General features: G+C 37.6%; 2 protein-coding genes across 4 annotated transcripts in view; one reads left to right on the plus strand and one right to left on the minus strand.

Annotated features, from left to right (window-relative positions):
• Nucleotides 1-91: 91 nt before the first annotated feature.
• On the minus strand, nt 92-20,300 carry FKBP3 (FK506 binding protein 3, 25kDa). 2 transcript variants are annotated; one of them, XM_008568704.1, is made up of 7 exons: nt 20,182-20,300; nt 17,231-17,332; nt 16,351-16,458; nt 4,266-4,401; nt 3,497-3,564; nt 1,904-2,001; nt 92-446 (listed from the first exon to the last, which is right to left on the minus strand). In XM_008568704.1, exons 1-7 carry the CDS (start codon nt 20,287-20,289, stop codon nt 392-394), a joined length of 675 nt encoding a protein of 224 aa, XP_008566926.1. In that variant the 5' UTR covers nt 20,290-20,300; the 3' UTR covers nt 92-391. The 2 variants fall into 2 exon arrangements, with proteins under 2 accessions (XP_008566926.1, XP_008566927.1); XM_008568705.1 differs by lacking the exon at nt 20,182-20,300 and adding an exon at nt 19,767-19,911.
• A 1,383-nt stretch (nt 20,301-21,683) lies between these two features.
• The window catches only part of FANCM (Fanconi anemia, complementation group M), a 60,320-nt gene continuing 56,009 nt past the window's right edge, over nt 21,684-25,994 (plus strand). The window contains exons 1-3 of one of the 2 annotated variants that reach the window (XM_008568706.1): nt 21,684-22,289; nt 22,872-23,044; nt 25,477-25,554. In XM_008568706.1, coding sequence (XP_008566928.1) covers nt 21,782-22,289; nt 22,872-23,044; nt 25,477-25,554 — 759 coding nt within the window. In that variant the 5' untranslated portion in view covers nt 21,684-21,781. The remainder of the gene's footprint in view (nt 22,290-22,871; nt 23,045-25,476; nt 25,555-25,994) is intronic. The other variant, XM_008568707.1, reaches the window with a different exon arrangement.

A 25,994-nucleotide genomic window follows, 5' to 3' on the forward strand; every position in this document is an offset into this window, starting at 1 on the left:
AAATTTTACTATGAGTTACTCTCTGGTTTGATGAGGTCCTTAGTCCTGATTACCTAATCTGAACATTAACACCAAACAAATGACAGTAAAATCAAGACAGTGGGTAAATTTTTATTGAGCCTTTTAGTTTACAATATGAGGTAAAAGGAAAAACAGTTCTTAACCAGTATTTTACACAGCTGTAGTAAAGTATTTTAGACTTCAAGGATTTATAAGGGATTACATTTCTCAGATGTTGGGATCAAGTAAACAAGTTTTAACTTAATTACTTGAAATTTCCAGTTGACTCTTCCCTTAGAATAGTTAACAAGCTCTAATTGGTTATATAAGTTTCTTCAAGGCCAAATTTTATCATTGTTGCTGATGTCTTTAGATCTGAAGCACTGCTATTTCAATCAATATCCACTAATTCCACTTCAAAAATGAGTTTTGCATTTGGTGGAATTCTGTTGAAAAAGTCAAGGTAAATTTGATTAAAAGTGTCTCTCCCCTACCTACAATAACCTTAGTCTAAAATTAGAATTATGTTACTGGATATTAGTCAGTAATTAACCCCAAAGGGAAGAGCTTAATAGTTGATTTAGAGGCTAATACATACTAGCCTAGAAATTCCTAAAGGTATCTTTAATGATATATGAATATCATATCCTATTAATAGAAGCTGACAAGATGAGTTTGGATGAGGATCTTCCTTTTCCTAGATGCCTCACTGGTACTCTCAAATTAGCCACCACTTAATGAAGACTGCTACTCAGTGAGTTCAGCCTAGCTGAGTATATAAGCTATAATTAAAGTTCATATAATGTAGTATATGATAATTACTGTGAATTTTAAGATGCTAAGTTCAGAGAAGGGTGTGATTTATGTGCATCAGATTGGTCTTGAGATGCTTTACATGGGGGAGAGGGAGCTGCAGCTGGCTATCTGATTTGGATAGGCTAAGAAAAGATCTATTATATTCCCAAATAAGTTGAACTGATAAGACCACAGAAAGGTCTTCCAAATTTTTTTCCTCAAACTTAATCTAATTGCTCCAACAGGAAAGGAACCAACAGCAGCTATAAACTACCTTACCACTAACCTATTGGATTGGTCTGGTCTGAATGGTCTGGAGTCAGTTTTTTTTAAAAAAATGTTCACTAATTGGGCCTATCAGAGAAGTATTGTCATTAATAGTAATAATAAATGCTTTCTAACACTATGTTGGTCCTGTGGTCTCCTTCATTTTGTAACTAGTAATCTCCAAAATGTATTCCATATTTCTAAGTTTTAACTACCCATTTAATTGCCTGCAATACTGTAGCATAAAAGTACCATGAACCAAGCTGGCCAGTTCACTCAGTTGGTTAGAATACGGTGCTGATAACAGCAAGGTCAAGGGTATGGAACCCTGTACTGGCCAGCCACCAAAAAAAAAAAAAGAAAGAAAGAAAATTACCATGAGCCCTATTTGCATATTAGTTTGCTACAGTTGTTTGTACTGGGCATTGTAATTGGTTAAAATAAACCCTTCCAACATTGAGAATTGCCTTTCACAGTTAGCTCAGTTGGTTGTAATACCAAGGTCAAGGGTTGAGATCCTCAAACTAGCCAGCTGCCAAAAAAAAGAAAAATTGCCTTTCAAAGATGAAAGCTTTTAAATTGCACCGTTAAGGTTTTGAAAATTAAGAACTTGAATAAGAGAAAAAAGGAAGATTAAAGAGCAAGTTCAAATACTTTGTACCAAGAGAAAATATTAACTACTGTCTATATTGGAGGTGATGACACATAAGGACCTAAATATCAGGAAGACTAGTCTGAACAAGATTCCTGATCTGGAAGGTAGCCCGGACAGCATCTTTCATACCTTCGGATGATTTTTCTTAAGATTTTTTTCATTAATTATGAAAGGAAAAAAGGATACTTGGCATCAGGTTGACCTTTCTTTCCATAAGCCCATTCTGGTTCAATCTCCAGTCGAGCCTTTTCTCCTTTACTCATAGTCAAGAGTGCTTCATCCCACTAAAGGCAAGAACAAAATAAAAAACTTAATGATATTTTGCAAAAAGTACATGCAATACCAGAACAGTCAATATTATATTAAAAATGCATTCTGTTACTGAATTTCACTATGTCCTAAGGTAATGTCTAGTTGATTCACTACATCTTTAATTTCCTCAATGGAAAAAAAAAATAAGGATATATTAAATAATACTTTTTCAATGGGATACTCGAACTCAAATGAAATAATGTGAAAGCACTTTTGTAAACTGCAACATGCAATACATTATTATTATTAGCACCAGCATAAAATGCTACACTTTTACATCATTGAACAAACGAGTTTATTTTTATAGGGATAAACTAGCAAGTTTATCAATCTAAAAGTATTTTAAAGTTACCAAATTTTAATAGTGGAGTCATGATTGCACATACAATGAACTATATGTAAGAGCACTAAAATCAGCAGGTAAAACTAACTTCAAAGAAATGCAAAAGGCTTCTGGGTTGCCTTCATTTTTACCAATTTGGTTCTTAAAGCTAATTGCCAAAAACAGTTAAATCAACATGATACAAGGATACAGAGTATATTCCTAAATATTACATACTCTGTTGTAATAATCACATAAAGCATAAGGAATAAAGATAACTGTTACATTGGGAAATTATGAATATGACAGACTGGAAGAAATTTACCAGCATGCAAGTAAGTTATAGAAATAGGAAAATAGCCCGACTTGATATATATATAGTTATTGACTGGGTATAAGCAGGTAAGGTTATGCTCAATTAAACCTTTAGTTTCAAGATGTTTTATATACTGTTTTGGGCTCTGGATATGACTGTTAGAACCACATCTTAGGACTTACAGTACAAAGAGTAATATATTAGGGTTCTTATAAGTGCATTTAAATAGGTGTTTCAGTTATAAATGTTTGATGTTCTGAGTAAGTACAATTTAAAATGAACAATGGGCAGGCCCTAGCTTGAAAACCTGATTCAGGGAAGCTGACAATCAGCCCTAAGTTTCCTTCTCTTTGCTCACAAGTAGGGGTGGGTAAAGCATGCTTATGTTTGAAAGATTTTGTGTTTGAGCCTATACTGTGAGAGGTGAGAAAGCTACAGAAACTCTTGGTAACGATATTTTACCTTTCCTGATGAAAAAGTGTCAGCATTCTTGACAAATTTACAGGGCCAGACATTCTGACAACTTACGAAGAAAAACAATAAAAAGGGTGGAAATGGAAGAAAATGATATGAGTCCGTACTGTATTAGGTGCTTCAAGTTATGTTCATTTAATCCTGTAACAATTCTGAGGTAGGCAGTACTGTCCTAATTTTATAGATGGGGCAACTGAGACCCAGACAACTTAAATTGTGCCAGATCAACTTGCACCCAATTTGTCAGACTCCAAAGACTGTTTTCTTTATATTCCCAAACTTTATTCTTCACAGCACCATACTATAAGGAGCATGTGCCAGGGTATCCACTGACTCAGGGCCATTCTTTACTTACTCCTCTGATAACTTTGCCCACTCCAACCTTAAAACTTAAAGGCTTGGCATTTTTCTTCTTCTTTGAACCTGTAAAACAGATTTTCCTTATAATTAATAATACACTCTTATTTTTATTAAGAAATTAAGTTCCAATGGAAAAATATAGTGGTTTACTTGACTTCAGAATTACAATACTATGTATTTGAAAAGAAAAATTTAGAAGGGCCGGCCCGTGGCTCACTTTGGAGAGTGTGGTGCTGATGACACCAAGGCCACGGGTTCGGATCCCATATAGGGATGGCCGGTTGGCTCACTTGGGAGAGCGTGGTGCTGACAACACCAAGTCAAGGGTAAAGATCCCCTTACTGGTCATCTTAAAAAAAAATAAATAAATAAAATTAGAAAGCCAGGTAATTCATCAAGAAAACTCTGGATGTAAAAATAATTATGGTCTAAACAAAGGGTGGAGGCGTAGGACCTATACTTATACCACTAAAATAGCACATTATTCTGCCTTTTATATTAAAATACTAAAGCCTCACTTTGGGACATTAACCAAGTTTAGATTAAGCTTCCTTATATTTTAGCTTTCCAACAACTAAGAGGTCTTTAGCCAACCTAATAGTCAGTGAGCTGAAGACTTCTTCCAAGTAAATCACTGCTACAAAAGACATCTGGAAAAAAGTAGGTGACAGCCAAGAAAAAGGTACGGCCAGCTGCTCACGTGTTTACCACAAAAATATTCTGCAATGTCTTTAAGAAAAAGAGAAGATTACATTTAGACTTACTTGTTTGAACATTAGTATCAAAAACAGTCCCATCCTGTAGTGTTCCTGTGTACCAGCAATGAACAACATCTCCCTTTTTGGGAAAGTTGGTTTTATCTCCCTTTTTTAGAACAGACTTTGTATATTTTGGTGGACCCTACGAAAAAAAAAAAAACCCAAAACACAGAGAGTTATTAATTCATGTCCTTCTTTTATAAGGATGACAAAGAGGATACCCACATAGCCAACAGTAAGCAGTCAGGTCCTAAAGTTTGATAGATTTGATAACAAATTGTTTTGCCTCTAGTCCACCTCAATGAGTTTTTAAAAACCTCACTATCTCATTTAAAGACTGTGATGAGAATATCAGTAACTTGAACTTCCAGTTTATTTAGAAACCAAATTTCTTTTGATATTCTGTTAATTATGCAACAAACCATGACATTAATGAATTCAGTTATTTTCCAAGGTCAGAAAAATCATCACTATTCCTATAAAATCATAAGGTATTAAATAAAATATTGTGACCTTTCTTCAAAGATTTGTGTTATGTTAGCAGTAATAATTGATATTACTAGAGATTTTTTTAAATATCCAATTAGAATGAATACAGTGATGTCTTTGTCCCGGAACTTGAAAGCATGTTCACACGATGAATGAAATTATTTACAGAAACTGCCATAAGAAGCATATCTCATAGAACACAGATAATCATCAAGGTCTTTTTAAAAATAAGGCTATAGGCTAATTAGAGAAAATCATCTGTCAAGAATCTTAAGGGGTTAGATCAAAAAACTACCTTTTCACATTTAATAGGACCAATAAATGTTGAATAACAACAACAAAAAGTATCTTAGGGGGTTAAAAAAAAGAGTTGAGGTAAATGTAAAAGTATCCCTACCTAAATCTATTTGGTTTCTGAGTTCAGACAGGGAGAGATCTGCATTATCCAAATCTATATTCGATTTATAAATTTCATAAAATAAGTAGTAAGGGTGTGGTTGGAAATCAAGGATTTCAAATCTATTTGGTTCCTGAGTTTGGAAAGCAAGAGAAAACAGTGTTTTCTTTACTCCTCCTTGTCTATTTTTTTTTAATGTTCCATCTATTTATGTTTTAATGTAAAAATATATATTTATTTTTTATGTATGCACATTTATGCATATATTTGTATATGTACGTATGTGCAAATATGCATGTTAGCGGTGTATCTAATAAAAATGTATGCTTACATTTTACTATAAATATATTACAAATTTTATACATGTTTAAACATTACATATATAAACATGTATATGTAATGTGTACATGTGCAAATATATAAATACTTGTATAAGTAATACTTCATCCCCAGAAATCTGAATTCTAAACCCTCCTCCCCTGCCCAAGGTGATTTTTCTGCATGTTGTTCAGGGGTTGGGACTCAGAAGGTTTGAGTTTCAGAAACCATCACCCTCCAGGAAGCCCACAACTTCATGTCCTACATATCCATTCCTGCATAGGGGGCCTTGATGTCCCCCAGGGCCACCAGTGCAATGGGTGGGGGATGACAGCTGGGCCTTGTCTCCCTGCAGTAGTTCAGCTTCCTGAAGCTGGTGCTCTGGGTAAGCAACCTGTGGTTCATGCTGAAGGAGACAGGCTGGACCACCCCTTTCCCGTGTGCATCTCCCGGCACCCCTGAGAAGCAGCCTGTACCCAGGGATGCCTACAGTGATGCAGGCAGATATGGGTCCCAGGACTTTATGGGCCCCCAGACAGCTACCAACCAGACTACCAGCAGCCCACAGTAGTGGTGGCTATCGTGGCCTCCCCCTCTTATCTATTTCTAATTGGCCAAGTGTGGAAGTTTTTATTCACTTTCATTTCCAAGTTCAGGATTTTATCTCTTTCCAAAACTCGTAAGTAAAAAAAGTCTGATCTTCTTGCAAATAGTCTATGCCTCTGACAAAGATTCTCCCCTTGATCAAGCTCTAGCTGGGCTCCTCTGAGCCCTCTTCTTGACTTGGCCTCAACTTTGGCCTATAAAGACTTGAACAAACAGTTTCAAACAGCTCAAGGCCTTATCCCTAGGATGACCCTATCCTTCCTTAAAGTGCCCGCCTGAGAAAACTCACAGCTGCCAAGAGAATTTACTGTGTGTTCTAGCCAACACCTAAAGATAGGACCCTTCTCTCCCAGTCTGTGGGAGGTTAGGAAGGAGCCTAACTTTGATAAGTGCTAGTTAGCAAACGCAGGTGGGTTTCATATCCCCCATACCCCGCTTTTTGTAATTTTTAACTTCCCGGACTGCTCAAGTCCTTGCCATTCCTCCTCTCCCATTCTCCCTTTAAAAGACCCAATCACATCTTCAAAAATTGGAATGGAGCTCAGCTCTTTCTCCTGCTGCCAGTGGACTGAATAAAATGTTTTCACTACTTTAATATCCAGCTGTACTTATTTCTGACACTTTGAGTCAGTCTTTTACTCAACTGCTAGAGTGATGTCAATAATTATTGCTTATAGTTTTATGCCCAAAGGCCTATGCCACACAGGATCCTATCCCCCCTCAAACTCCAGTTTCTTCCATGAACTTCCCACTAGAGCTGACATGTATTTTTTGTGTCTGTGTGGTAAATCCTACAAATCTCTAGTACGACACCTTTCAACTTAATGTTGTAATTTCTTAATTCTAAGGTCTCTAATAGTGGATCTCATGCAGGGGCAATTTTGCTTCCCCAGGGACATTTTAGTACTGTCTGGAGACATTTTTTATTTTCTCAGCTGGGAAGGGCTGGGGACAGAGGTGCTCCTGGCACATAGTGGGTAAGGACTAGGGATGCTGTTAAATACTATACAACGCACAGGACAGCCACCAACAACAGAGATAATTCTCCAGCCAAAATGTTGTTATTGCAAAGATTTTGAAACTGTGACCTAGAATATACTTGGTTTTTAAGAAATATTGAATGATTAACTGAATGAACTAGTTGACCTCTTACATAATGTTTTTTTTTTTTTTTTTTGGGGGGGGGGGGCTGGCCGATACAGGGATCCAAACCCTTGACTTTGGGGTTATCAGCACCACATTCTTCCCAGTGAGCTAACCAGCCAACCCCTTACATAAATTTTATATGGGAGAAAATGTACTCTTTAGTCCACATGAGTACTCACTGAAAGCAATAAACTGGTATTCTGATTTCTACATTAAACTTTTGTGGTTTGGGCTGGAAATTAATATGTGATATATAAATAAAATAAGCACTGTGATGATCTCAACAAGCTCATTATGTCCTGTGTGATCTTGTCAGAAAGCCAGTTTCCTTTAGGACAAACTGTAAATTGTACCAGATTATTTCACTTTCTAAAGTATTCTTTCAAAGGATTACATGATTTATACTTTGATAAGAACAATCTTCTTAATAAACATAACAATTTTCATCAAAGCAAAGATTAAAGAAATATATGACTATACTAAGAAAATTTAAAACTTTTCCTATTAATGATCTCTGGATTAAGTAAAGTACATTCAAAAATCAATTTGACAGTTATGTATTTTTTAAGTCACTTATTAAGTATCTTTGGTTTTAAAAAGGGTGAATGCCAAATAACTAATTCTCAGTATTCAACTTTTTGATATGAAATATCTGTTTCCTTTATGGAAAATTTTTTTTTCTGGGGCTATAGTCCTAAAATTATCCTACAGTTAATTCTATTTTTTTGTTAGCTTTATTGAGGTATAATTAACAAATACCTCCAGTATATTTTTGTTTGCAGTCCTAGAAAAAAGTAATTCTACAGCATATTCCTTAATCTGAGAATGCCCCAAATTGAGGAGTGCCTCACTCAATACTATAAATAGACTAAGAAATTTTATTAATGAGTTAATGTCTGCTTGAGATGTTTTGCCCAATATGTGGCCAAATTTAAGAATATATTGAATTTTACACTAAAGAACTTTTAATAAGTGGTGGGAAAGGAAATGAGATATTAAACATCTTTTATTGACTGGTCACTTAACACATATCATCCCACTTAATCCTAACAAAAATCCTCTGAAGAAGATATCACCTACTTGCATTTTGCAAATGTTCAGTGAATTTATGCACATAGCTAGTGAACAGTAGAGAATGAATTTGGACTTGGGTTTGTCTGAATCTAAAGCACGTATTCCTACCACTATACCACAGCATTTCAGATAATGATAGTCAACATCTAAAATAATTAACATCTCTTTGAGTATCCTTTATATGCCAGGCGCTACTCCAAATGCTTTACATGAATGAACTTTTTTAATAGCACTACAGGGCTGGCTGGTTAGCTTAGACGGTTAGAGCACGGTGCTGATAACACCAAGGTCTAGGGTTCAATCACTATACCAGCCAACTGCCAAACAAAGAAAAATAGTCACTACCTACCCTTATGAGGTAGGTAATATTACCCTACAGATAAGGAAACATAAGGACAGAGTGGTTAATTAACCTGCTTCAGGTCCAACAGCTGCTAAATGGCTGAGCAGGATTGGAACCAGGCAGCCTGGCTATACAGCCCATGCTTTTACCATTTTACTACTTCTTAAGCACATATGTCAGGTCAGGTACTACGCAAGTCATTTTCCTATGTCAATTCATCTAATCTCACAGCAACCTGGCAGTCTATTCCCCATCTTTTACAGAGAAAGTAAGGCAGGCTTGGATAGTGCATATAGCCCTATTCAAAGCTAGGCTGCCTCCCTAAATCACAAGAAAGTCACATCTATAGCTTGAGAATAACGTGTATTACAAAAGTAACTAAGCACTAACTTCCCCCTTGACACTTGAGAATAACGTGTATTACAAAAGTAACTAAGCATTAACTTCCCCCTTGACACTTCCATTCTAAGGTTGTTTTAGCTATCAGAACTACTATAAATGGTCATGTGTCTACTGGTAGCAGTGTAAACTGGTGCCATCCCTTTGAAATGCAATTTAATGATATTAAAAGTGTGAAAAAAAATCAATTTACTTATAAAAATATATGCTTGAGAAATAATTTGAAATTTAGGAAAAAATCTTTACTCAGTTATTCAATACACTATTATTTTGAACAGCAAAATAATGATACATTTCTGTTGAAGGAATACTTAGTTTTTAATGGTGTGGAGAAATTCTTAGAACATTAAGTGAAAAATCAATACAAAGTTCTAACTACAGTAAAATCTCAACCATTTAAATAAATATATGCATAGAAAACACTCAAGGAAAACATTCTGAAATTTTTTTTTTTTTTAAAAGATGACCGGTAAGGGGATCTTAACCCTTGACTTGGTGTTGTCAGCACCACGCTCAGCCAGTGAGCGAACCGGCCATCCCTATATGGGATCCGAACCCGGGGCCTTGGTGTTATCAGCACCGCACTCTCCCGAGTGAGCCACCGGGCCGGCCTGGGTGCTAGTTTCCCATGATGAGTTCCACTTGTGAAAGAAAGTCCACCGACTGAGCCATACACTTAACTGTCTATGCTCTGTTCTGTTTGTATATTGCAGTTGAATAAAACCACTACTTAAAAAAGAAATTCAGTTGGAGGGGGAGATAGGATTGCCAGATTTAGCAAATCAAAATATAAAATGCGCAGCTAAATTTGAATTTCAGATAAATGAAAAAAAAATTTTTTTTTTTGGCGGTTGGCTGGCACAGGGATCCGAACCCTTGACCTTGGTGTTATCAGCACTGCTGCTCTAAAAACAGAGCTAACTGACCAGCCCTTAAGAGTGACTTTTTTTTATATAGGATGTTTGTATTGTAACCCTGGGAGGTTCTGAAATGTTAAACGTGTTCATTTCTAGGTATTGAGATTATAATTTCATATCACTAGTTTTAATGGATGTGACTAGTGAACAATAACCACATTTTAAATCTTAATGTCATTCCATTGTTTTCCTATTTATTGTCCCAAGTTGCTTAGGCATGTTGTGTTACCAACATTAGAGATCTCAGAATAATACAAAAACACATTAAATTGAGGGTTATGGCTCAGCCTTAATGGTAAAGGTCCCAATATGCCCACAGATGGCTTTCATTCCAGTATTGCATAAAACGTCTTACAGAGCACTCATTCCTTAGCAACAGGTCTAACATTACTAAGTTTGGGAAACAGTAGGTTAAACAAAGGTAAACAGTACTCTCTTCTGCGTGACTTCTCAGAGCTGTCATTAGCTACTATGCACTGTGAATCTTCAAGTAGGAGATACAAAGGGGTCTTCAAAAAGTTCATGGGAAGATTCATATTATCGTTTAATTTTATTCTTCCATAAATTTTTTGAAGTATCCTTGTGCAAGGTTTAGGTTCCAAAGACCTCAGAAAGCAACCTGGAGCTTCTGGGCCCTATCTGCTTTGAGAAATGCTGCTCTAGTTATTTGATCTGATTTGGGATTTCATTGCAAGAACCTGGTTGGTTCATGGTAAGATATCATGGTAAGATCAGTCCTAAGGCCAATCTGCAATTATATGATTTAATAGACCTTACTTTTAGGTATAGTTGTCCCTCAGTATCTGCAGGGGATTGGTTCCTGGACACCCCCCCACCCCCACCCATGTGCTATCAAAATACTTGGATGCTCAAGTCCCTTATATAAAATGTACAGTATTTGCTTGTAACCTACACACATCCTCCCATATACCTTAAATCATCTCTAGATTACTTATAATAACTAATACAATATAAATGCTATATAAGTAGTTGCTATACTGTATTGTTTTCTATTTGTGTTATTTTTTGTCCTTTTTAAAAAAATATTTTCATTGTAGAGCCAACTGTGCTTTCCTGGCTTTCCAATAATTTCTTTTTTTGTATTTTAGTGGCTGGCCAGTACAGGGATCCAAACCTGTGACCTTGGTGTTATAAAACTATGTTCTAACCAAACTAATCGGCCAGCCAGCTTTCCAGCAATTTCTTAATCCGGAGTGATAAAAAGAACTACATTCCCGAGATTGGGTATGAACTACATACTTCTAGAATCAGAGATAAAGGAACTTTGCCTGAGAGTAATCATGAAAATTGCAATTAACTGGATCACATTAACTGGATCTACAAAGTATATATTACACAATTATTCCTATTATTAATTCAAGAAATACTGGAGCATGTTCTACATTAGAAACTGGATAGGCAGGAGCGCCGCTGCACGCTCACTGGCTGAGTGCGGTGCAGACAACAACAAGCCAAGGGTTGCGATCCCCTTACCATCACGAAAAAGACAAAAAAAAAAAAAAAAGAAACTGGATAGGGCCCAACCCCGTGGCTCACTCGGGAGAGTGCGATGCTGGGGGCACTGAGGCCGCGGGTTCGGATCCTATATAGGGGTGGCCGGTGCGCTCACTGGCTGAGCGCAGTGCTGACAACCCCAAGTCAAGGGTTAAGATCCCCTTACCGGTCACAGAATAAAAAAAAAAAAAGAAACTGGATAGGGCCCAACCCCGTGGCTCACTCGGGAGAGTGCGATGCTGGGGGCACTGAGGCCGCGGGTTCGGATCCTATATAGGGGTGGCCGGTGCGCTCACTGGCTGAGCGCTGTGCTGACAACACCAAGTCAAGGGTTAAGATCCCCTTACCGGTCACAGAATAAAAAAAAAAAAAGAAACTGGATACACATAGGTGAGCCAGCAGACATGGTTCCTGTTCTCCCTCTAGCAAGGAATATAGACATGTGTATAATTAAATATGTTATGAGAACTATAGAGGAAGTTCAGGGCGCTAAAGTGAGAATGACACAGTGACCTAACCCACTATAGGACGTAGGATGGGAAAGGTTTCTTTGAAGAAGTGGTATTTAAATTGTATGCTGAAGGACAAGAAGACATCAGCCAGGTGATGAGGGGAAGGTTTACAACAGCAAAACAGAACTTTCATCGCAGGGAAGAGCATGAAAGTACTAATGTCTGCAATGGAGGAATGCAAGAGAGAATAGCATGAAATGAGGCTACAAAGACACGTAGGACATGTTAGTAAGAATCTGGGTTTAATCTTTCGGTCACTAAGCAGCCAATTAAAAAGTTTTAAACAGAAAAGTTTTAGAATCAGATTTGCATTTTAAATAGATCACTGTGACCGGACTGTGAAAAACAGGCCGGGAAGCAAAAGTGGAAATGGGGAGACTTGCTTGGAAGAAAATTATTATAGTAGTCTAGGTCTAGACCAGGGTGCTAACAGTGAGGATGGCAAAAAATGAATGGCTTTGAGATATATTTTGGAGGCAGAATCAATAGAATTTGGTGATGATTACATAAGAAGTTATCAAGGATGGGTACTTTTATACTCATTTATGACTGCTGAAGTGAGTTCCTGCTCCAACTTATACTTTCTCCCCTGTACAATATTTATTCCCACTTGAAAACTTTACTCAACACTATTTATAAATATATTGACTACAGCTGATTTAAATACACTGACTACAATATATTTAAATATATTGACTACAGCTGATTTAAATACACACACTACAATATATTTAAATATATTGACTACAACTGATTTAAAGTCTAATAAGAGTTGTGGGTTGACCAGTTAGGTCAGCTGGTTGGAGTACAGCCTTATCACAGGTTCAGATCTCCATAACAGCCAGTTACCAGAAGACAAAACAAAAAATACGCTATGTTAAAGTCTAGTATGAGCTATTAGACATAGTTATTTATATTAAAATATACAAGATAGAAATAAATAATATAGACACAGTCTGCCCAGATAGTTCAGTTAGTTATAGCATGGTGTTATAACACCAAGGTCAAGGGTTCTGATCCCTGCACCAACCAGCTGCCAAAAAAATAAGTAAATAAATGAGCTGGGTCTTAAAGCACAGAACTGACAAATAGGGAAGTTAAGAGGATAGACAATCTAAGGAAGAAATAAAAATATGGAGGTGGGAAAGGGCATGGTTTAGTAGACAATGAACAGAAATTTGGTGGTTGAAGAATATTTCTATACAGAAATATGGAGCTTGGCAAGGGCCAGATTTGGGGAGGCACTGAATGCAAAGAATAAGAAATTTGGATCTATATTGTAGACCAGTGCTGTCCAGTAGAAATATAATGAGAATCACAGATGTAATTTTAAGTTGTCTAGTAGCCACATTAAACTATGTAAAAAGGACAGGTGAAGTTAATTTGAATAAAGTATTATTTAAACCAATACATCCAAAATATCCTTTCAACATGTAATCAAGATAAAAACATTAAGATATTTTATATTCTTTTTAAAAAAATCATACTAAGCCTTTGAAATTGAGTGTGTATTTTACACTTAAAGCATATCTCAATTTGAACTAGCCAAAATGCTCAGTAGCCACATATGGCTAGTAACTATTGTCCTGTACAGTGTGCAGTTTTAGACAGCATAGAATTACTGAAGATTTTGAGCAGGGCGTGGTTTACAAAGTATTGTTTTAGAAACCTTACTAGAGTAGTCATTTTGGGGCTGAATGGACCAAAAAAGAAAATGGAGGCAGGAGATGAATCATGTTTCCAATACTCCAGATCTGAGGACTTGCTTGCAACACTTGAAAATGGAAAAGGAATGAAGATTTGAAAGAGAAGGGAGATATTTGAGAGCATTAGTCCTTGAAGGAGACATGAGAAGAAAAGAGAGAGTCAAAGTTTCATGGGCCGGCCCGGTGGCGCACTGGATAGTGCGCCGCTTGGGAAGCGCGGCGGCGCTCCCGTCCGAGGGTTCGGATCCCACATACAGACCGGCTCCCGCTCACTGGCTGAGCGAGGCGCGGGAGCAACACCGAGGCTTGCGATCCCGTTGCTGGTCCCCGGTCCAGTACGGGGGCAACACTGAGGGTTGCGATCCGTTGCCGGACACGGAAAAAAGACAAAAGACAAAAAAAAAAAAAAAAAAAAAAAGATTCAGAAAACTTTTAAGCTGGGAAGAAGAGAATGGCTATAGCTATAGACATTCACATTTTGGTAAAACAGGACAGAGGAGTATATAATGAGAAGGGACTAAGAAGGGACTGAGAATTTGTGAGAAAATGGCAAGTAGTTTATGTGGGCAATGTGATGGAAATGGAATAAGGGATAGTATAAATGTTGCTCAGTAGCAGTGAAACTAGAAAACACGCTTGGCTAATATTAAGCATAAATTTATATCAGGCCCAATAAACAGTTTTACAATTAGGTATTTCTTCACAGTGCTTGCTCTGCAGTCCCAAAGCACAAACAGAGAAAGTAGACAGCAGGGGTCAGCAAGGGACCGGACAAGAGGCTATGGAATCTAGGTTAAAGGAAGACAGTGACAGCACATAATTGGGCTCAAGCTGCCCATTTAAATGAAATGAAATGAAATGAAATAAAAAGAGGGTCTGAAAGAAAATGATATAGTTTAGGACCTTCACAAGATCTCTCTAGATTATCTCTAGCTCTTACAAAGTTGCCTTTTAATTTATTTAAACTACTTTTCTTATCCCCTTAATGATATACTCATTCTAATTTTCTGGAAGGTAAACTATGTTGCCAATTACTTTTTGGCAACTGGCCAGCAGAGGGACCCAAACCCTTGACCTTGGTGGCCAATTGCTTTTGAAACCCTTTAGTAATTATCATTTTGTTTACCTTAATAACTGCTCAATATTTGTTCAGGAGATACAACATTTATCAAATATTAGTTGTGATAAACCTCAAAATTTTCAGATCCCTATACCAGCCAGCTGCCAAAAACAACAGCAGCTACAAATATCCTCAAAACTGCTTTGTGTGTACATGTTCACAAACAATAATTTGCTCTTTTCAACCAATAGGAAAAGATCATGCAAAATTAAGTAGATTTAATCATATAAACATCTATAACTCTTTACCTGAAGTTACATTATGTCCACAATACCCAAATACTACACCTTCATCAATAGGCTTCACCTCTTTACAGGAACTAAAGATAGACTATTATCATTATAACAAGACTGCTAACAATGAGTAAGCTTAGCTGGCAAGGTTTAATCAGAACTGGCAAGATTATTGTCAATTCAATTCTGGTAAGGCTATCTGTAGTAGCTGTCCTAAGCTCTATTAAGGCTGTCCATTTGCAGAAATGATTTTACTTGGGCCGGCCCGTGGCTCACTCGAAAGAGTGCGGTGCTGATAACACCAAGGCCCCGGGTTCGGATCCCATATAGGGATGGCCGGTTCGCTCAGTGGCTGAGCGTGGTGCTGACAACACCAAGCCAAGGGTTAAGATCCCCTTTCTGGTCATCTTTAAAAAAAAAAAGAAGGTGATAAATACCCAGGACAGAAGGTTGAACTAGGTGACCTCGGAGATCACAGGTCTAAGCCCAATATTAAAATGCTATTAGTACCATTTTCTCTACATCAAGAATCCATTCTGCCCAGTTTAAATGGTACCAAGACTGACCTCTTTCTCACAGATAATTCTTAGCAGAATAAAAGGTACAAGTTGAAACCAATTCCTTTTAAAATGTGGACAGTTGTCCATCTCCATGATGAGCAATTAGGCACTAAACTCATGCTTTTTAAATGGAGGATACACCTTTAAATTTCTATGGTATAGTGGGTTTCTAAGTGAATGTAGGACTAATTACTGCCTCCCATTTAAACTGGTATGCCCTTATACTGGTATAGACCTTCATACAGTGTTCAAAGACAGTAAAAAAAAAAAAAAAAAAAGAAATGATTTTACTTGGTTCTTCAAACCTTTGTACAAAATACAAAACTTGGGCTGGGAAAAATCAGACAGATGAACCCATACCCTGCAGCCAGGTCTGGAGTGTTTCTGTTGCCAGGGACACCATGTACATTAGAGAAAGCTAAAAATAATCAAAAAAGAAGTTTCTTTCACTCGGTCCAACTTGGCTATAGAATCAGAACCTTAAAATAGCTTTGAAAGCTCAGAAGGTCTGGCCAGACATGAAGGCATTATTAAATACAAAGTCAGAAATATCTCACAGGATAAGCTAGTAACTGTAAAGCACTAGGCTTATTTCTGTCCCAGTACACATAAGGGAGAAGGCACACTCCAAACCAGTGTTTGGCTCACTGAAAGTGGCATACTCAACTGTCCCTCACTACGAGAAATCAGTGATACAAAGCAAGTACTATTTCTAAAATTCACACGAGCAACAAAATTAAAATAATATGTACAAACCTCATCCACAGTTTCTTCAGACTTTGTTTCTTTGGGTTTTTCTTCGTTAAGTTTCACATTTTTCACTTGCTCGGACACTTTACTTATACTTTCGGTACCCTTGAAACGCTGTGAAGAAAATGTTCTAACATATTCAGGACTGGCTAAAAATTAGGATGAGACATCTAGATCTCACCCTCTCAATTAAATGAACATCTGCATGATGAATATAGGTTATACAATTCAAACATAAATAGATGGTCTAAGGAGACTACCTAAGAAAAAAGGAAGACTATTGTTAAGCATTTAAATCAATAAATTATGACCATCAAACCAGCTCACATGAACTCTGAAATGAGAACCATGACCTTTAGAAGGACAATTCAGACTTGGAGATATAAATATTACTCAAACAACTCCTTAATAAAGATTCTTTTCTGTGAAAGATGGTCATTTCATAGTGAACAAATTTTGGAGAATTTCTGAAAACTCACATTTCTAAAGAGTCAGCCTAAATCTAAATCAGACTTTAAATTCATTAATGAAATGAAACTTACTTTTTCTGTATAACATTTAATATGCAGTGTAAATGCTTAAGTAATATGGTAATACCAATTAACCTAACGGATTTATAACTTTTCAGTGACCTTAAGAATTTGTTGTTTCAGTTTAAGCTAAGAGGATATTATTTTAAAAAATTTGGTCCCTTTCAAAATACCAAAACATCCCACCATACTGTAGATTAGCCTTGCTAAACTGATATCTAGTCCACTTCTGATTACAGTGAAGAAAAACTGCAGGTGGAAAAATTCCAACATATTCTTCAAATAAATGAATTTAAACCTTTTTTGGATAAAATTTCTAAAATGATATTCTTCTAATACAATGTAACAGTACTCACCTTACTTTCAAAAAGATGGTTGTAGGCTGTAACCAAGTGGTCCTTGTTCGCTGTCTTGGCCACATTTTTAATGTTTCCTAATAATTTATGTTCTGCAAGAAACTATAAAGAAAAAAGCTGGGTAGTAAAAATAATTCTTCTCAAGTAAAAAGGTCCTAAACATTAAACATAGAAAACTACCTTTTTTATGTCAGCAGCTATGTTTTCAATAGTACTAATGAAGAAGAAATAAAATAAACACTGTATTTTTATATCCTTTATACCTTACTTCATTACAAAAAAAATTAAGATGAAAAAATACTGGGTTTTTATAAGAATTATTCACAAGACTGGAACTGTAGCATTATATATGGACACAGTGGTTTGTTCTAACCATTTTCCCATCACAGAACTCACTGAAAAGAACATTTACACAGCAAGCATATTGCAGTGACCGTATAGCAGAAAGCTACTTGGCCCTGGTATGGGAGCCTCCAGCCTTGTTGGGCATAGATACCTTGACAAATCTGTAGCACTGTGCTTCCCAGTCTTCCAAGGGTGGGTTACAGATATGTCAAGATAGCTTTGCCCAACATGACACATACAAGATTACTTCAAAAAGTTCATGGAAAGATTAGTACAATCTTTCAATTTCTCTCTTCCATGAACTTGTTGAAGTACACTCATATTATATGAGTCTATGGGCTGTAGAGTCATATTATCTGGGTTAAAATTCTAGCTGTCTGGCCACAGACAAGGGACTAAGGTTTTCTAAAGTCTGTTTCCATATCTGTAGCGAATGATTAATAAAAGCGTCTATGTTAAAGGGTTGCTCTAAGTATAAAATGCAAAAACACATTTAATGCACTTATTTATTTATTTATTATTTTTTTAAAAAGATGACCGGTAAGGGGATCTTAACCCTTGACTTGGTGTTGTCAGCACCATGCTCAGCCAGTGAGCGAACCGGCCATCCCTATATAGGATCCGAACACGCGGCCTTGGTGTTATCAGCACCACACTCTCCTGAGTGAGCCACTGGCCTGCCCTTCATTTAATGCATTTAGCATAGAGCCTGTCACATTGTAAGAACTTAATATTAGCTATTATGATTATAAAATAATGTATTAAATAACTCAAGATAACAGAATTCCTTTTCTCTCAAATATAAGACTGCTAAGTTGGCAGACGAAAAACAATACTACTACTGAAATATCAAGTCATAATATCTTCATCTCAAAATCATGTAATGTGAGAATTTTAAAAACTTGTTTCCCTCTTATTTTATTCTGCTTCCTTTTCTACCTTGTGGTCCTTGCTCTATTCCTCATTTTGCGACTATCTCAGTTGTCTTTCAGCACCTTCTAAGCTTTTGATAAAGCAGTTTTTCTAATACTATCACTAATGTATTTCTTTTCTTTGTTTTTTCTCTCTCCTAAGAGAAAAGTTCAAAATGATAAAGGCTGATGGGGAAAGGAGATAGAGCTGTTAGAAGTAATCAGTTACTTTAGCACTCTGTGATTTCTTTAGCAAGATTCCAGGAAAATATCCAAAATATAAACATCTTTGATCTCTTTCATATCTTATGATCATTAAAATAATGTTTGTCAAATATAGGTTTAAATATGTGAATGATCACTGGAGAATATGCATTTAAGATTAATGTGTTATAAAAATATTTTGATAATCCAAGTCTCTTCAAAGTGTCCTGTGTGCACCAGTTTTATATTAGAGTCCCCAGTGGACTTTGAATTTGATGATGATGATGATCATTAAATGCCTCAGTTACACTATTCCACCGTTTCAGATGAAGTACTAATTGGCTTAAGAGAAAATAATTCCATTAAAATGGTATAAAATCCCTGGTGCACGGTCGTTCTTTCTCACCCTTGAATCCCCAAACTCTGAGAATAGTTCTGCTATACGTGCTGTATAAATATTTGCTGAGTTGATCTAAGATGCTAATGGCAGGATAATTATTCACGAACAAGGAACTGGAAGTTGGAGAGTTCTGCTATCTCCCCTTTCAGATTCCTCAAAAGGAAAATAAAATACTATCCCCTCAATAGAACCCAGAAACAATTTTTCTAAATGCAAGATTAGAATTTAAAAGATTGTAGAAAACACATGTGGGCTGCTGCTGTTACTTCTGATTAAGTGGAGGACGCTGCATGCACAACAACATGTACAGTAGCTCAGTAATTTGAGAGGTATGAATGATCTTATTTTCCGAAGGACAAAAAAGTCAGGTCTGACAAAAACAACCTGTGACTACACACGGTTGGTTAAGATGGAGACTATACTGAAAAACGAAAGGCGTACGATATGAAGTATGCCAAATAAATGTCTTAGTCTGATTGTTTATTACAATGGGAATAGACTATACAAGAAAAAATGGGCAAGTTAACCCCCCCAAGTATAGAGGTGAAAAGATCATTTAAAGAAAGGTCGCTATTTTGACAAAAAAGTTAAACCGCTATCTACGGGTTTTTTAAAAAAACACATGCATTCACGTTCCATGTTTTGAAAACTGCTGAAAAAAGCAAGGTGTACACACCATTCCCAAAGAAATCTTTATATCCCCTCCCATGTCCTTAGTAGCCTGCACTGGGCTCCCGGAATCTCATCCAAGCCCTGTTCCTCGGCCCCCCGCTTCGGCCCCCAATATCTCCGGGTTCCTCTTCTCACGGCCTCTACCCCCACTCAATGATTTCAACTAGGTTCTAACCGCGCGATCGCGGTCCGCACTCCCCAGGAGATAAGGTTTGCTCCCCATCCCCGCGAGAGTAGGGCCGGCCCGAGGGGCGGGAGCGTGGCTGCAGAGCGCACGCGGGGCCGCTCCGGCCTTCCCGGCCCGTGGCCGCGAGAGGACGAGGGCGGGGGCACAGAGGGATATGGGATGTATGGGCATCTCCGGGGGGGTGAGGCGTCCCTCAGCCGCACCAGCCCGGCCGCCCCGCCACCTCTGGTACCGAATCTGAACCGTGGTCCTGCAGAAACTTGATAATGTCTTTCTTGGGCAGCTGTTCGCTGCGCAGCTGCTCCACGGTCCACGCCCGCTGTGGAACGGCCGCCGCCATCTTCCCCCGCTGCCTCTGCTTTACTGAGCCAGCCCGCCTCAGTTCGGCGTCGCCCCGCCCCTGGGGCGTGGCGTGGATTCCGCGAGTCGCTCGAGGGGCGGGGTCACGGAGCTACCAGGCGGGATTGGGGCCTGTCCTTGAGTGACGTCAAGGCCGTGGTATGAGGGCTTCTTTGTTGAGTCCGGGTGAAAAACCCTGCGGAGGTGGCCGCGGCGAAGACTGCATAAAAGAGTTCTAGTGGCAGTTTACTCTTAGCTGGACCCCTTGTGAGGCGACCTGATGGTAGTGGTATTTGCCAGCCATCACCCACACTTATCACTTACGGGCTACTATGCTTTAGAAGTCCGTTCTATAACCTGTTCAAAGAAAACAACAGCATTCAGACTCCTAATCTCATATTATCTAGTTCTAGCCTAAAAATTCACACCTGAACTGGCTTAGTCCTTTCTCATCAGAACAACCGATATCCCACCATCTCCCTCTTAAAGCTCACACTTAGGAAACTTAAATACGAACTGCTCTCCCACCCCACCTCCCTACAAACACGAGAAACAATTCGTCTAAATCAAGTTCAGAAACTTAAACAAATGAAACAATGTAAAGAAGCTGCACTCAGAATACCACTTACTGATGGTGATGAGGATGGCATTATTAATGCTCATAACAACTCCATGATGTGTTTGTAACTGTACAGAGATTACTCAAAGTCGTCAGGTTTAGAGTGGAGAAGCTGGGAATTGTATCCAACTCTGTGGTAGAAAGCCATCGATAGAATGGAATGATTGCCACACCTTCTCTTTCTGCTCTTATCTGTAATAAAGATGTAATGGTGGAACATCAGGACGTCTCGCTTAAAAAAAAATGAATAGTGGGACCAGACCACATTCACTTCCCTTTAAACAATAAAAATATTAAAATAGCGGATTGCCACCCCTAACGCGGTGAAAAAGAGACTTGGCATTTTGTTTTCTCGGCCTAGAGGAATGAGATTACTTAATTCTATCTACACACTTTTGCTTTTTCGCCTCATCTTCTGATTTAAAAATATAACTAACACGGAATAAGGCGCTTTAGACGCTCAATAACGTTGAGTTCACAAAATTATGGGTATTCCATTGTTCCCGGGATCTCAAGATTATCATTTTAAGTGAGATCACATTAGTAATGACACCCAGGCATCTAATCATTGGAAATGGAACTCAAATTTAGAGTCTGAAAAAACAGCAACAAAAAACAAAGGGGAACAAATTTAGAGTAACTCCTTAACAATGCGCATGCGTCTCCGGGAGGCCCACGAGGATTTCCGGGAAGCAGCCAATCATATTCCCAATGCAAACTAAGAGGCGGCATTTTCAAGTGGATAAACTGGCTGTAGTCCCGCCCTTTCGTTCCACAGTTTTATGGGAAGGAAACCGATGGAGTTCGGAGCCGTGGCGGTTGAGCTGCTGCAGCTGCCCGCATCTGAGCGAATCTTTTGGTGGTCGTCGGCCTAATGAGCGGACGGCAAAGAACGCTTTTCCAGACGTGGGGCTCAAGTGTCTCTCGATCTGCTGGGGCACGGGGTTGCGGCTCTGGAACTGAGCGGCCGCAGAGCCCTGGCAGCTCCAAAGCGGGTTTGCCTGCAGCGGCGGAGGCTCAGGCGGAGTCGGACGATGATGTGTTGCTGGTCGCGGTGTACGAGGCTGAACGGCAACTGGGACTCGAGAATGGCGGGTTCTGCACCTCAGCGGGCGCCCTGTGGATTTACCCGACCAATTGCCCAGTGCGGGACTACCAATTGCACATCTCCCGGACCGCTTTGTTCTGCAACACGCTGGTGTGTCTGCCAACCGGGCTGGGAAAGACCTTTATTGCCGCCGTGGTGATGTACAATTTCTACCGCTGGTTCCCTTCCGGCAAGGTGGTCTTTATGGCCCCCACGAAACCCTTGGTGACACAGCAGATCGAGGCTTGCTACCAGGTGATGGGTATCCCGCAGTCCCACATGGCCGAAATGACAGGTATTTTAGAAAGAATGGGCTAATTTGAAATGAAGAGCTGGGTGCCCCGGGGAAAGCGTGCGTTCTGGTGGAAACAGAGCTAAAGGAATTCCTGAACCATGTGGAATAGTTCCCAAACCAAAATACGCTCATCTTACATCCCCTTCCTTAAAACATCATGTACTTGTAGTAAGTCCAACTCTGATGAATAGGGGTGCTTTATTCGATATTCAGAGAATCCCTGTAGTTTCTCAGAGTATTTTGAAGCGATTATATGCGTATACCCCATGGGTAACTGAACATGATGTTTCTTGATATTCTTTCCAAGAGGGATTTCCCAATTGACGAATTAGCTTCTCTTCAAATATTACACCATTTTGTTGGAATTCTCTAAAGACAATCGAGTTGTGGTCTTAAATAAGGGCCAGCTTTGACATTTGGACCACATAAGAGCTTTAAAATGCAGCATTCCAATGAATTGTCAAATTGTTCTCTTAAGCAGATTACCAAAGCATTTATGCATTCTAAAAATAGGCCAGACTATTTATATTTTACAGGTAATAGTTTGAAGTTTAGAATATAGAATGTCACTTCTGTTTACAGGGTCTACTCAAGTTTTCACCAGGAAGGAAATATGGTGCAGGAAGAGAGTTCTTTTTCTTACACCTCAGGTCATGGTAAATGACCTTTCTAGAGGAGCTTGTCCCGCTGCTGAAATAAAGTGTCTAGTTATTGATGAAGCTCATAAAGCTCTTGGAAACTATGCTTATTGCCAGGTAATAATTTTGTTAAATGGTATTTTGTAGTGTAAACATATTGTTTAAAAGGGTATTTTGGGGAATAGTTATTAGTGAGGAAGTTATTGATGATATTATTGTAAAAAACCTTTAACATCTATTATCTCAGAACAGATGGTGATGGGAAATACTTTCCTTCTTCCATTCAAATCAGTGTCTCTGCTGTCTTTTCTTTCTTTTTTTTTTTTAAACCTGAATATGTTGAGTTTGAGGTGTCTATGAGGAATCCAATTGTCCGTATCCATTAGGCAGTAGGTGATAGAAGAACGGATCTCAGTGGAGAGTGCTGAGCTGGAGATACAGATTTGGAAATCATCAACATATGGATGGTAGTTAAAACTATAATAGCTGGTGATATTAGGAATAGAGTATAGAGTATAAGTAAGAATAGAAGAGGGAAAAAGAAGGTAAAGACATCAATTTTACTTCCAGTTTGTAAATTTTTAGTTTCCTTGGGGACTTTGTGTTACTGTACCATATTTCTTTATCATTTTAGGGAGAATTGTCATCTTTCTTATAGTTGATCTTAACTGTTTCAGGAAATAGATAAATCTTTCCATTTGTTCTTATCCTTCCAGGTTACTACACAGTGTGTTAAGAATTATGCTTGAGAGGGGAATTTAAAAATTTTTATTCTATGGCTGGCCACTTAGTTGGTTAGAGAGCAGTGTTATAACACCAAGGTCAAAGGTTCTGATCTCCTTACCAGCCAGCTGCCCAAAAAAATAAAAATGAAAAAATAAAAATTGTTATTTTAACTTTATGGAATTCATTTTGTAAATTTAGCTTATATTTAACTCATTTGTTTTATTTTAAAAAATTTCTAGGCATTAGATGATTTTTTTTTTTTTTTTGCTGCAAAGCTTACAATTAAATGTACATTGATTTCATTAATAACCAAACTGCTCTGAGAGTTTACACTACATTGAATATTTCACATATATGTTCGAATAGGCCCATCAGCTCCATGAAGCATGTAGCTTCCTGGGTTACAAACACCGTTGTAACACATTTTCTCTTCTACAAAATGCTTGAGAATCCCTCCTGAAAAGAAGTAACAGTATTTGGCTCACTTTTCATGTGTAACAACTCTGGTAGAAACAACAGTTCTGGTAGGCATATACCAATAAAGTGATTTCACTCAGAACTCCCCAAACTGCTTCACAATCTGATAGAAAACTTTGAATTCTGGCTATCATACGAAAAAGATTTTTAAAAGTACCAATCCAATAAGTGTTCTTTTTAGTTTTTTTTGCTGTGTTTATGACTTTTTAAAATCCTTCTATGACATATTATGGCATCACTTCTAGCACTAAACTAAAATGGAAATCCTCACTAGGAATATTTTGTCTTACATCAGTTTTTAATTAGAATAATTCTACTTAAGTCTCTGTTAATTATAATGTCTTCATATGCAATCTGTATCATGTTAAAAAAACTTCATAAATAAAATTTTTTGAGTATTAATCAAGATTCAGTATTAGTCTCATTGAATTTATCTCTGACTTGGGTTGAAATTGGATGATTTTTGGATGGTTTGGTTTTATTGTTTAATTCCCTATCTAAAGTAGGAGTTATGGGATACTGAGAGCTGTTCCTGCAACTGTTTACTTGGGAGTCCTTTTTCCTTTGTATTGGGGCCTCACTGGAAGGGGCATATGGGAATCTGGCAAGTTATCCAGTACTAATCTACTACAAGTGGGTGTTGAGTTCAAACTACAGAAGGTAGAATGGTGCTTTGGTATCACCGAGGAAAGGTTTTAGGATTTAAAAGGAAAGTTTGATTTTAAAAATGACCTCAAATTACTTCATTGTTTTATAAAAAACCTTAATTTAAAAAGTGAGCCTCCCATATAAAACCTATTTTCTTTAAAGTCTTTCCTAAATTTTTTTTTCTTTTCAAATCTAATTTTATATTGCTGTTTAAGTTTTTCTTCCCTATTTTTATCTGTCATGGTTTACCTTAATCTGTCAAGTGTACATACGGATATACCTGTAAGGCAGAACTGTGGCCCAAGCAATGGAGAGTACACTCTGTTTTCTTCTTCCACTTGATCTTGAAGTAGCCCTCTGAATATTTTGATTTGCCTATGTATTAGGCCTTGACGTTGTAGTTTTTTTTATGCAGAAGCCCTAATATGTTCTTGATTGGTGTAGAGTGCTAAATCAATTGCTCTTCAGATAATATGACTAGTGATAGTTCCACTCACTAGACCATCAATATGCCAATTAAGGAATAAATAATGGGCCATAAGAGAGTACTTCAAAAAATTTGTGGATAAATAGAATTACACGATAATACAGATCTTTCCGTGAACTTTTTGAAGTACCCTCGCATGTAACTGTTTAACAGAACTACTGTTATTTTTGCATTGGACAGATGAAATTTAAAAACTTTTTTTTCCCCTAAGGTTGTAAGGGAACTAGTCAAATATACAAATCACTTTAGAATCTTGGCTCTTAGTGCCACGCCAGGCAGTGATATAAAGGTAAGTAAAATGTCTTTTCATTTATTAACATTTAAGAAAATAAGAACTTTTGTATGGGGTCAGATCACCTTTCCATTCTAGTATTTATCTAGTTTGACATTAGTGCTACATTTTCTACAACATGGCCTAGCTTTTCTTCTGTGGCTGCAGGAGTTTCTTCAGAATTCAGTGTGCATGAGAATCAGCTAAAACTGTTTGTTAAAAGTATAAAAGTACTAGATTTTTTTAATAGTAAAACGGTTTCTTTAAATTGTTACTGTTTTCTTCTTTAGTTTTATTTTGAAATAACTTTAGACTTCCAGAATATTTGCAAAAATATTTTTTTTCCAATGTATGACCTTCATTCAGCTTCCCCTAATGTTAACACAGTATATAGTCATAATAAAATGATTGAAATCAAAAAATTAACATTAATGTACTAGTAACTAATCTGCAGATCT

The sequence above is a fragment of the Galeopterus variegatus genome, unplaced genomic scaffold (genome assembly GCF_000696425.1).
Source record: "Galeopterus variegatus unplaced genomic scaffold, G_variegatus-3.0.2 Scaffold432, whole genome shotgun sequence".
NCBI classification, from domain to species: domain Eukaryota; kingdom Metazoa; phylum Chordata; class Mammalia; order Dermoptera; family Cynocephalidae; genus Galeopterus; species Galeopterus variegatus.

Excerpts from the sequence above, each read along its gene's own strand:
- FKBP3 (XM_008568704.1), bottom strand. The coding sequence starts at position 20,289 with ATGGCGGCGGCCGTTCCACAGCGGGCGTGGACCGTGGAGCAGCTGCGC. Across the intron at positions 16,459-17,230 it reads ACCATCTTTTTGAAAGTAAG|CGTTTCAAGGGTACCGAAAG; the intron begins GTGAGTACTGTT and ends TTTTCTTCACAG. Across the intron at positions 3,565-4,265 it reads TGATACTAATGTTCAAACAA|GTTCAAAGAAGAAGAAAAAT; the intron begins GTAAGTCTAAAT and ends TCTGTTTTACAG.